The sequence below is a fragment of the Gastrolobium bilobum genome, unplaced genomic scaffold (assembly GCF_033153095.1).
Source record: "Gastrolobium bilobum isolate Gb01-03AN ecotype WA unplaced genomic scaffold, APGP_CSIRO_Gbil_v1 utg11799, whole genome shotgun sequence".
Lineage (NCBI taxonomy): Eukaryota > Viridiplantae > Streptophyta > Magnoliopsida > Fabales > Fabaceae > Gastrolobium > Gastrolobium bilobum.
This window is the reverse complement of record NW_026895132.1, coordinates 64,226-76,797: the sequence shown is the minus strand read 5'-3', so window position 1 is coordinate 76,797 and position 12,572 is coordinate 64,226. Positions and strand designations below refer to the sequence as shown.

The window sequence follows — 12,572 nt, the reverse complement described above, 5'->3', positions numbered from 1 at the left end:
AATGTGGATAACCTAAGCTGATAGATCAAAAAGCTTGCCGACTAACAAAGCAAATTGTAACCTTTTTCTCTCTATATTGAAGCTAAGAAAAAGCTCGAGAAAGAAGCAACTTGGAATTAAAATCATTGAAATCACAATCACGAAGATTGGACAAACCCAAACAATGACTTATTAATGGAACTAATTGGAATCACAGAAGTTCTTTATTTTATTTTTTTTTACTTAAATTACTAATTAGCTTCTGGCCACATTGAGAGTGAGCTCTGAAATTCAACACGTAGAAACTTACACTTCATTTGTTCCCCATACTTTGCAGCATCGACCATTAAGAGTTTCAACGCAAGCACTTGGATTTATGCCAATAGCAGGGCTATTGAAAAACATAGAACTTCTTCCCCTCTTTTGAAGTTCTGGGTTAACCCTGCAATCTGACGATTTTATTCAAAAACAAACGCCTGGATGCCCCACACGTTAGGAATCAAGAACCATCTAGCAAACACACAAGCTGAATTGGTTAAGATGGGTCAGCCACTCCCTTATAAGACTCGTTAACTTGCTACTTTGTTAGACGACGGGCAATAGTTTAAAAGAAGCTAGTTATTGGAGCACATGTGAAAAAAGAATGTATAATTAACTATGCTCTAACAGAAAATTATTCGTTTACTAAGATTAGCTATTCTATTTTAGCAATATAAACCTATTGATAAAACAATCTCACTTTAACAAACGGAATCATGATTCAGTTAGAATTTGGGGGCCAAGAGATTAACTCAAGATGAGTTTAACCGTGCAATATTAAACTGGGGAAAACAATAATATCCTAAGAAATCAATTTATAACTTCCAAGGGACCTGACAAAAAAAATTCACAAATCGCCACTTCAATGAACATTTATCTAAAGAAAGGCATGTAAGTGATAAATTACATGCCTAAATCTTGCTTTAAAATGCAAGAATTCTGTAACTATTCTTTCTGTCTTCTTTTTTCCCCCCTTTCCCTTCATTTCTCACTTCGCCAATGACAAAAAAAAAACGAGGGGCCAAGCATCCTTCAGATGAAAATAAAGTAGGTAGAAAACGAAGTTTGTGCAGGAGATCAGGCAGCAAAAGCAGATTACTTTAAGACTTCTTAGGCCTCTTGGAACTCCCTTCTCTTTTATCGGCCTCTGCAGACTTCTTCTTGTCCTTCCTTTCTCTCTTCTTTAAAGCAGTCATGTGGGCCTTTAGTATAGTTGCATAAGAAGCTTGAAAGCGCTGGTGATCCTTTGGTCCAACCTTTCAAATTATAAACCGGTAATATTAAATATTAGACGCGGAAACAACTTATATGAACATGAAAATAAGCGGACAGCAGGAATAGCCAAAAAAGTGTGGGGCAACTCAGGTGACATTTACTTAAAAGATTTTCTACAAAAATTAGACTATTAACAACAATTCATCACTTCGACATAATTCCCATCCTGATTCTTAACCCATTTCCACAATAATAATAATATAAACTATAATCATAATTCAGAAGGCATTACTACAACAAACTGCAATATGAAATACAGTGAACAGGTCATCCTTGCTTTCACCTTTCATTTTCATGCCTTGATCTACAATTAAGTTTTGAAATGTTATAAAATAGGAATATAGTATTCCTGATAGTGTATAAGAAATGATACTCAGTAACTCATATTTTACAGAGCAACTTGTTCTTTTAATTAATAAATCTGAAAACTTGCATCAATGAACTCCAATAATCACCTCCCAAATGCAATTTTATAGGCTTCAATCACATAGAAAATCAGCTGGGGCAAACAGGGAATTCATCCAAGTAAAGTGCCGGTAATAAAGTGACCACAAGAGTATAGCAAAAACAACCCAAAATCTAATAGTAAAAAATCTGTAGAAATTAGGACTATACATTTCACAACCAGAACCAACTGCAAAGTTTTCCACACCTTCACACAAGCAAGGTGTATTACAACCAATGTTGTTAAAACGTAGAGTCTACGTAAAAACGGTAGGGGTGAGTAAAAACGTAAAATCGCAAAACATAAACGAAACGTAAGAGTTTACTAACGTATTAAAAATAAAATATATATCCAATATATATAAAACCAAAACCCTTAAACATGTTTATTTTATAAGAATGTCAATTTTAATCTGTTTGAATTTATATAGAATAATTTTAATGTATTAATTATATAAGTTATTAAATTTAAGCTAATTAATGACTAAAAATATATATATATATTTTTATTATTACGTGTTATATATATATATATATATATATTTGAACTATGCAAAAAAAAAAACATATTACGTTTCGACACTACGTTTGAACCGTTTCGACTCAAAACCCGTTTCAACTACCGTTTTGACTCGATTTTGGTCATAAAATGTAGACACGGTACGTTTTTACGTTTCGACACTACGTTTTTACAACACTGATTACAACGGACAAAACAAGTTTCACATTATCACAGTTGAGAAAAAATTTCCTCCATCATTACATCTCTAACTCTATTGTCCAAAGATCATGTAATCTTCAAAGAAATGATTCAGGAAAAACTCGTAGGTGTTTGACATATTTAAAAGATAATATTTATGTTAATTCCAGTTGCATAAATCCATATACATTTCAATTGGTTTTAATGAATTCATGTTGTCTGAAATTTGTTTTTGAAATAGTTTAATATCAAATATTGTCTAGTACATCTTGGGAATCCGTTTTGAACTTTAGGAATAGTATAAAGATAGAAAGGAGGAGAGACATAAATAAACTTTCATGTACATACATTGATTAGTTTAAAACCAAATACTTATTAGCTATAACATTTGAGCTCATTTTGGCATTAAATATAAATATGATCGAACAAGAACTGGTTTTTCAAATTTGAGTAATTACCAAGCATATAAGACTTTAAAACCGCCCCCATGTTACCTAGTTATCCTGTTTTTGGAGTTTGGTAAACACCCGTAAAGATTTATAATATTAGACAACGAGCCAATGACTAAACCCAAGCAGTGTTCCTCTATTTCTTTCTCTTTGATTTATTCCACTTTTTGTGAAATCAGTCTACTCTAATCAAGAGAGCTCTTAAGTCTTAATTATATCACAAATACGATTGAAAAATTGCATGTCAGAGCCAGACTAACTACTAAAAATCTAGTGCCTAACTAGTCAGAAGATAATCTCTGATATATGTACACTAATCAAAAATTGCATGGTTTCAGTTAAGAAGATACGTACTGAAGTAGAAATTGTCTTTTTCCCATCAGTGGCACGTATAAGGCATCTGTACTCAATTGCTTCACCAGCAGTCGCCAATTTATTCCTCTGCCCTTTAGATTTCAAGGATGCTAAAAAAGGCACAACAACAAGAGGAGGCATAACAAACAAAAAATCAGTTTCCAGACATGTAAACCCAAAACTATTACCCAACCTAATCAAGAAGACAACATTAAAACACACACATCGTTTAAGAGTAACCCAAACAGAGCCCTTCTCAGTGCTGCGCTCGAACATGCTGGTGAGCTCATTGAGAAACGGATCTAGCTGTAGAAGAACCTAGAAAAATCAGTGAAGATAAAATAGTTAGTGTCAGAATGATCCAAAAACATTCCTTTAGCAGTGCTCCCAACTCCCTAGATCATTGACTTAGTACCTTAACCAACAAAATAATAACAGCAATATATTATAGATCAAGATAACATGACAATTTTGCCAGCCGAATCCTCATCCTAATTTTCAAAAATAAAAATAAATCGAAATAACATTATGGTTCTCGTAACCAAATTTACAAAAGTAACGGTGAATTTTTGGGAATTCATACTGTGAATGATTAAAGGGTCGATTATTTCCGGCAACGATCTAAATCGAAATTCAAAATACGCAGAGGAGAAAATCGGAGAAAGCAGATGGAAAATGCAGAAGAAGTAGGGAAATCGAAATTCATATGAAACAAAAGAAGAGAAAGAAGAAGCTACCATTGTTGAGAGAGGGGTTACAGAGCTTTTGGGTGCTGAAAACGCAGTCGTCACTTAGGTTGAGTTGAAGGGAAGAGAAGGAAAGAAGAAACTTAACAATGAGTTTTTGACTGACTACTAAGAGCCCAAAGCCCAAATTACATGGAATCTAAACTATATAGCCCAACAAGTTCTATAAAATTTAATTCAATGGCAAGAATAAAAAGTCTTTAACATTCAGCAAATCAAATACCTAACGCATTTAACAACAATTATTTATTGATTTAATTATTAAACAATTAATCTGTTTTGTTTATAGCCAAAAAATTAAACTTTTTTTTTTGATAAACAGAAGGCTTAAGCCAAAAGAACAACAAAGAAAACCAAAACCAAAACTAAATCCTACACCTCACTTCCCTGGACCTACTGACACCAGTAAATTCACCACGGAGAAGATGAAGAATGCCAGGAAGAGGATCCCTCCAAAACTGATAAGTAATGGAATCATCCGAATCCAGAATAAAATTCGCCAACCAATCAGCACAGACGTTTCCTTCTCTATAATTATGCATCAAAGTAACTGACCAACTCCTATTGATCCATGTCCGTATACGAGCAATCAGATGACACTCGTGGACTGTTACACCAGACTTGGTGAGCACAGTGATCACACTAGATGAATCACTCTCAATGATTATATTACCAAATCCTTCGTTCCAAGGTAGCTCCAAACCACGAAGAACACCCCAGAGCTCAGCTTTAAAAGAAGAGCAAACCCCCAATTTGTAAGCAAAACCCCCCAGCCATCTCCCTTGAGAATTACGAATCAAACCCCCACAAGTAGCTAGGCCAAGATTACCTCTAGCAGCACCATCTATGTTAATTTTTACTGACCTATCTGTTGGATATTGCCAAGTAATGTCCATCTTCATTGAAAATTTTACCGGAAGCCTCTCCTAAGCACTAGCTAAATCATTGTTAATGTCCCTCACAGAGCTGCAAATAATCCCTTTCCTCACATTTAAGCAAGGAAAAGCCGAGCCATGCACCAAATCATTACGCCACTTCCAATTTTTCCAACAAATAACAAAAAACAAATTCCTCCAGCCATTCGTAATCTCATGCTTATCCATGTCCATATTAACCGATAACCAATGATCAACATCACCAAAGAAGAAGTTTGCAAACTTGTCCAAAGACACAAAATGAGACCAAACGAACTTAGCCTCATGACAGTCCCGAATCGCATGTAACAATGTTTCACTCTCCTCCATACGAATAGGACATGATTCAGTGCCAGTCCCCCAAAGAGCAGTCCTACTTCGAGTGAGGAGCTTTTTGTGGCAAACCTTCCACATAAACAACTTGATTCTTTGAGGTCCATTCCAATCTCACACCCACTGCCATCTACCATCAGCCAAACCCGAGATTAACTCTTGGCCAACAAGAGCCTTATAGATCGCCCTTGTTATGGTGTTATCACCATCAAGATCCCAATACTTGCTGTCAGGACCATCATTTACACCTGGAGTTAATGTCCTGCGAAAAATATCAATGACATCTCTCGGGAACCAAAGGCCTAAAGAATCATAATTCCAATCTCCATTAGAGTTAACCATATCAGAAACACACATGACATCATTAACATCCAGATTCAGAGATGTGACTAACCTCTTCGATGTGACTAGCTCACGAAGAGGCTGCGCCAAAGTAAGCCAATTATCATGCCAAAAGGAAACAGTCCTTCCATCACCAACTTCCCATCTAAGCCTCCCTTCCATCATCCTCCAAATACGGCACATATTCCTCCACAAGGAAGAGTCACCATTACATGCCACAAAACCCGCAGCTCTCAAACTCCTCGATTCATATTTAGATTTCAGAACCTGAACCCATAGATGATCTGGTTTGTTTGAGAAGCTCCAAACTCTCTTAGCAAGCATGGCATCATTCATAAATTCCAGTCGTTTCAAGCTGAGACCCCCAACCTCCTTAGGACTCGTAATGGTACTCCAATTAATAAGATGATTAGCTCTCCTTCCTTCCTTATCACCCCAAATAAAACTTCTCTGCAGCTTTTCAATCTCATTACAAACAGACAATGGGATCTTACAACTTTGCATTTGGAAATAAGGCATGGAAGTCACAACCGACTGAGACAATGTGATGCGGCCTGCCTGTGAAAGAGATTGTTGATTCCAAGCATTCATCTTATCTCTTACCTTCTCTATGATCCCTGCATACAACTCCTTAGATGCTCTCCCATGCTGCATCATGGATCCTAAGTATCTACCCATGTTCCTCACTCGCTTGAAGCCACTTTTTTGCGTGATTCTAGATATTACATCTTCACTAGCATTCCTGGAAAAGTAAACACTTGTTTTATCAACACTAAGACGATGTCCAGATACTTCCTTAATCTTTTTAATATAGTGCTTGAGGTCTTTTTTTTTTTGTTTCTTTTCTTCTTATAGAAACAGGTTTTTACAAAAATTCTTATAATAAAAAAAATTATAATGAAAAAATAAAGAGAATAACATCTGTCATTTTAAATGATATAACTTTATATCATTTTAGATCCTAACCGTTGATTTCTGTCCATCAACGGTTATAATTTATTGGATCAAAATTATTAATTAATTAATAATAAATTTCGCCCATTAAGTTTGACCCAATAGATTATAATCATTGATGGACGGAAATTAACGGTTAAGATATAAAATGATATAAGGTTATATTCTTTAAAAGGATAGATGCTTTTTCTAAAAATAAAAAATTCTTAGATGAGTTTTTTTTAAGTTGTATAAGTTTTTTTTTTGAAACGTGTGATTTTTTTTTTAATGAACAGCTAAAATTTTTATATAATTATAATTTTATTTTTTAAAGTTTTTTTTAATTTTGGCTTAAAAGTAATTTTTAGTTTAAAAAAATGATCCATTTGTATTATTAACACTTATTTATACACTAACATATATTAAACACTTGATATTAAGTTTTTTTGAAACATTACATGTTGCTATTTTTTCTGCCTCAAAAAATATCTACAATTTTAGAAAGTGTTTTTATTTTATTTTATCTTTTGAGTTAAAATTAAGAAGACACAACTAAAGTATCATGGTTAAAATTACGAATTTAAGAAAACATGGGAGGCGAGGGGCATTACATTATCAGAAACAGATTTAACTATGTGGTGGAGCTCCAACCATAATTGAGCTAAAGCTAAGCAAAAGAAAAAATGGCAATGGTTTTGCAAACTCACTTCCTTTCTTCCTTCACCATCATCAGTAATATTCAACACTTTTCTCACACCCAACCCAACCTCAGCCTCACAATCAGATCCGAAAAGGCTTCTGAATCATCCGATTCCGAACCCAAAAAACCTGGGTCGGGGTTCGGGTCATCGAATGAAAGTGGTAAAAGGAAACAGAAACAGAAGGGGCAAAGAGAAAGGGCCTCCATAATTCGGCGGTCCCCAGTTGAGAAACCTTCATTTGTTTCGGAACAACAAGTGGGTGAGACGAAGGAACAGGGCAAGAATGAAAGCGCTTTTATTCTTGCGTGGCTCGGTTTTGGCTCCATCATTCTTGTTGAGGGCATTGCTCTTGCTGCATCCGGTTCGCATCAACCCTTGTTATTTCTTGCTCCTTATTTTAATATCACTTTATCTGATTATGTGTTAATTGGGATTAGATAAGGGAATATCTCTGAGAATGCAATACAGTGACTCTTAATACCACCTCCTAATTTTTCATTAAGGAATCCCGCAGCATTATAATCACTGCCTTTGTTAATCGCCACTTTAACCCAAAATTTTAAGGTTTTAAGTAATCGTCACTTCAACACAAAATTTCAAGGTTTTAAGCAATGGCCTTTCTAATGCTTTTTATTTTGTTCGCTAACACAGCCCTTCGCGCGAAAGAGCCAGCTTGAGGCGTGAAAATAGCACTAGCCCATTTTTTGGTATGGCTTGTGCTACAGGCCCTTTTTTTTAATGCTCTCATACCATGATAAGTGGCTGATATCATGATAAACGTCACTTCAACTCCCTCACGTAAGAGTCTTTTGTGCTTGAAGTCTTGAATGGTGAATATAATACAAGTCCATTATTGGTCTCATTTTTTTTATTTGTATTGTGCTTTTCTTAATATTGATAAGCATCACTTCAGCCCAAAATCTTAGGACATTGGATGAGGTTAAATTAATTATTTTATATTTCTCTAAGACATCCCCCCTCACGTAAGAGCTTTTGGGCTTGAAGCGTATATATGACACAAGTCAATTATTGGTATGCCTTGTGCTGCAAAAAGTCCATTTTTTTTTTGTCTCTCTTGTGCTTTTCTTAATTCCATTTCAAAGTGAGGGCGGTGAGAATCGAAATTGTGATCTTGTTATCACTAAAGTTCTGGTACCATAACAAACGTCACTTCAATCCAAAATCTTAAAATATTTAATGAGACTAAATTAATTATTTTATATTTCTCTTGCATTCTTATCCCGTGAAATTTGTATATTTCTGATTTAGATGTAATTATGTAATATAATAAAGTAGTGGAAACTGTCATTTTCTGTAATTAGAAATTAATGACATTTTACTTCTCCAATTTTGACTGGTTTTTTAATATGTACGTGCAGGCTTCCTACCAGAAGAGTGGGACAAGTTCTTTGTCAAGTATCTCTATCCATCGTTTACCCCTACGGTTTTCTTGTTTATTGCTGGAGCAGTTGCATATGGAGTCTTTAAATATATGCAGAATGAGAAAATCACGGAGCAGAAATAATGTGACGAATATAATATTAAAAATCTGAAGCCCTGCATGGTAAAACTATGATTGACAGTGACTTCAATCATACTCCGGCTTCAGTTTCGTTCTATTCCCCGTTGTTATCAGAATGAAAGATGACAAAGATGACAAGAAGGCTTTGGTATCTCAGGAAATTCCAATAAGAACCATTTCTGTTGGATCCTTAGGGACAACACAACACGCCATCATATGGCCAAGTACATGATATTTTTGAAAGGGCTTCATCCTATGTTGTAATTTGATCACTTTTTTTAGCTATATAACTTACTTCCTATCTTAACGTGGTGTATTTGGATTTTGAATATTCTCAGGTAGGTCTCCTCATCAAACTCTAGTACAGCTGTGCTTTAAATCAATTTTCCCCCGAGTTATTAGAATTTGCCTTGAAAAAGTTGGTTTATTTTGGGCCTTAGTAATTATAGTCATAGATACTAGACCATAACCTCCTGCATGCAGTTCAACTTGACCATAACTTGACATATTTGGGTTATGCTTGTCAACTTGACCATAACCTCCTTCATGCTTGTCAACTTGACCATAATCTATCCTTCTTTGCATCATACAACATATGAAATTTATCTGAACTGTTAAGGACTGAGCCCTCATCTTATGCTTTACACTAGTAATTTCTTGCGCATTATTTCGGCTTGTTGAAAGTACATATTCCACGGACTTAAAATCTGAATTTGTGCATACATGTTTTACTTTAATGAAAAAACATATTGCTGGACGTGGCCTATGCTATGTTTTTTTTTATAGAAATATTTCAATCTGTTCATTGTTTCGCAACTAATCCAATTCGGGACAGGTCCAGTATTAAGACTTTAAACTCCTCCCAAATGTGGTACTAGGGAGATTCGAACACATGCTCTCATCTTCACCTGTTTAGCTCCCATGTGAGGATGAGAGCATGTGTTCGAATCTTCCCATAAATGGGGTAAATCTGTGTTTTTTTTTTCTTGCCTATTTTGATTGTGTTTTTGGCGCATTTCCAACAATACCCACAAAAAGAACCAAGAATGGAGATGTCTAGAACCTCCGAGCCCCCGCACAAATCCATAGCCATTGCACGCAGCTTCTCTGATTCAAGCCAACATCACCGAACTCAACCACAAATCAAGTTTCAAGCAAACCTGAAACAGCTCATCACCCAACTGCACAAGTTAGTTGTCTTAAATCTTTCTTTGAGTTTTGTGCTGGATGATGATTGAAAATTTCTTTGCAGAAAAATTTATTGGAACCGACAAAGTGTTACACATCTCTGTTCCTTCACAAATTACCTATGCCAGATTGATGTTCCATATCTCTTGTGCATTTGTTAACTGTCCTTTTTTTTTTTTAATTACTTCCAATCCAAATATTGGGCATACAATTTCATTTTTATTAAGAGTTTTGGCTGAAACGGAAGAGCTTGCGACCTATTGCAGATCCGATGGCAAATTGGCAATTCCCTGCTACTGCCATTATCTAAGAAGTCAATATATGAAAAAGATATTCCATCAAAGTCACATCATTTTTATTGCATTACATCAAATTCAAACATACATCGCTTTAGTGGACTTGGGGAACCAGTGCACACAAAGACTGCTTAAAACTAGTTTTATTTTATATTACATGGATGATCATTTATGCATAAGATAACATATTTGCACATATTATATTTCTCCTTCTCCATAACATAAGAGCCCCAAGATCGTGTAACTCCTCAACTGTTGTGCGCAGTTTTAACCGTCTAGATGACACAAGGATGGTCAGACTCAGTGACGGGGAGAATAGGTACCCAAATAAAGGACTTATTACCCATGAAATGACAAACAGTGACGGTTCCAGGTTTGACTTTGAGAACTTCTTTAAGCACAACGGGATCCATGCCTCTTGTATCATGGTGACACATAGCTAGTGCCTCGGCTTTAGTTCCATCAGAGGCCACTAACGGTACAATGTAACTTGTTGTTGCATTGATTACATGGCAATAAAATACAACATTTTTCAAATTTAGTCTATGACACATCACTGCTTTTTCTCCAATTTTCTTCACTTCCTGCACAATATATTGGTCCTGATTTTGGACAAACGAACTCGAAATCGCCTTAATATTCTTCCCAAGTTTTGAAATGGCGAAATCCATCATTGATTCAAGTGATGTTCCACAGTACTTTTCTTCTCCTAAAGTTGCTGGGCTCTGACAAAATTCAAGAACAGTATATCTGTCTTTTTCCCTCCATATCCATCCTCCTAAAGGTTGTCTTGCTACTCCAGAAGGCTGATTATTAGAAGGTTTGTCGAAACCCAAACTAATTTTCTTGCTTGGATGAAGGTCATGTTCAAAAAAGACAGTCCAATACTGCTTCTCATCTTCGGCTTTGATGGGCAGATTATTTCCGCTGTCTGCACCATTATAGACCAAAAATGATTAATCACACTTTTTTGTGTGGATAATATATCCTAATTATTTTTTTGAGACGAAAGATCCCCCTATATTCTTATAGATTCGACTCTTTGAGCCGTCTATGAAACTAATCTAAAGTTAAAAGCATTGATATGATATTACGATATTTCTTGTCCCTTCCCAACGTGGCATTTGATAGGACCCGAACCATAATTCTTGTCTTCACCCTGCTCAGTCCCCTGCAACCAACTCAACTGCCCTACTTGGATAAGATTAATTACATTTTATGTTGAACTTTTCATCCGGCTCAATTTTATAAATTTATATATATAATTTTAGGGTTCATTTTTCTCATACTACATATAACTTATTTGCATTGAATCCAAAATAATATCGTTTTAAAGCGAAAATCAAGATATTTTTGTAATTTTAATTTATTATAGGGTTTTAATAGTCTTTATCATTATAATTTTTGATCTTTCAATCCCAAAACGACGTTATTTTTGAAGTGAATGCAGATAATTTATTTGCAGTAGAAATATTTTTATGATAATTTTATTTAAATAATTAGAGTATTGAAATTTATTATCTGAAATTAACCAAATAGGCTAAACTATACACTTATTAAATGAGCTGAAATCATCATAAAAGCAGAAATAAGTCATTTTACTAACAAGGAAGCAGGAGATCCCAGAGAGGCTTGGGTAGAGGAGTGTTTGGCCAAACGGATTGCCAGTAATCTTCAGCGGATTGCGACGCATCGGTTCCCATTAGAGCCAGCTACACAAAATGTTCAAATATCAATTAAATATCACACATATCAAACTGTTCAAATTAAATTAAATATCACACATACTACGCCTAACCGGAATTTGTTTCTTCTTGAGAAATCATAAAGGCGTTAAATAAACCATTGGGTTGAATGGATCAAAGTTAAATTATATATTTGTGTTAGTATGCATGCATCTCCGTTGTGGTGTATAAGAGTTTTAAAATGATTTCTGATTAAAACCAGACATTCTTGAACACGGAATGGAGGCAAAAACGATGGAAATCGATGTCTTCCAAAGCACAAAAAATGATGTAACAAGTTAAGGCAATATCATGTGATCGAGCAAAGCAGAAAATAGCTTACACAAAATAGAGCTAAAACGGATAGATGAGCAAACTCCATTTAAGCAATTAAGTGGATATTGTAGAAACTCTTTGTGTGAACATTCGTTCCAAGGTGCCTGATATATATAGTGAGTTCAATGGCCCTACTCAAAATAATGCAGATGCAAACTAAGACTAACTTCTTAAAAAATAATTGGGTTTAAGCATGTTTAGAAACAATGTTACCCAATTTTAATAATAAAAATTACTTAACATATAATTATTAATAGGGCTTTGTAAATATTACTAAAATAACTGATCTGAAAATAT

The 12,572-nt window shown here is 34.9% G+C and overlaps 3 protein-coding genes across 3 annotated transcripts; 1 reads left to right on the top strand and 2 right to left on the bottom strand.

The window, feature by feature from the left end:
- Window positions 1-706: 706 nt before the first annotated feature.
- LOC133287425 (signal recognition particle 14 kDa protein) lies at window positions 707-4,085 on the bottom strand. The gene is made up of 4 exons (XM_061485077.1): window positions 3,978-4,085; window positions 3,465-3,558; window positions 3,241-3,350; window positions 707-1,274 (listed from the first exon to the last, which is right to left on the bottom strand). The coding sequence occupies exons 1-4, from the start codon at window positions 3,978-3,980 to the stop codon at window positions 1,119-1,121; spliced, it is 363 nt and encodes a 120-aa protein (XP_061341061.1). The 5' UTR covers window positions 3,981-4,085; the 3' UTR covers window positions 707-1,118.
- Window positions 4,086-7,108: 3,023 nt separating this feature from the next.
- LOC133287351 (protein LPA2) lies at window positions 7,109-9,114 on the top strand. Its single transcript, XM_061484968.1, has 2 exons — window positions 7,109-7,570; window positions 8,589-9,114. Exons 1-2 carry the CDS (start codon window positions 7,192-7,194, stop codon window positions 8,732-8,734), a joined length of 525 nt encoding a protein of 174 aa, XP_061340952.1. The 5' UTR covers window positions 7,109-7,191; the 3' UTR covers window positions 8,735-9,114.
- A 1,376-nt stretch (window positions 9,115-10,490) lies between these two features.
- On the bottom strand, window positions 10,491-12,321 carry LOC133287829 (unknown seed protein USP-like). Its single transcript, XM_061485536.1, has 3 exons — window positions 12,283-12,321; window positions 11,822-11,927; window positions 10,491-11,146 (listed from the first exon to the last, which is right to left on the bottom strand). Exons 1-3 carry the CDS (start codon window positions 12,319-12,321, stop codon window positions 10,491-10,493), a joined length of 801 nt encoding a protein of 266 aa, XP_061341520.1.
- Window positions 12,322-12,572: the final 251 nt, after the last annotated feature.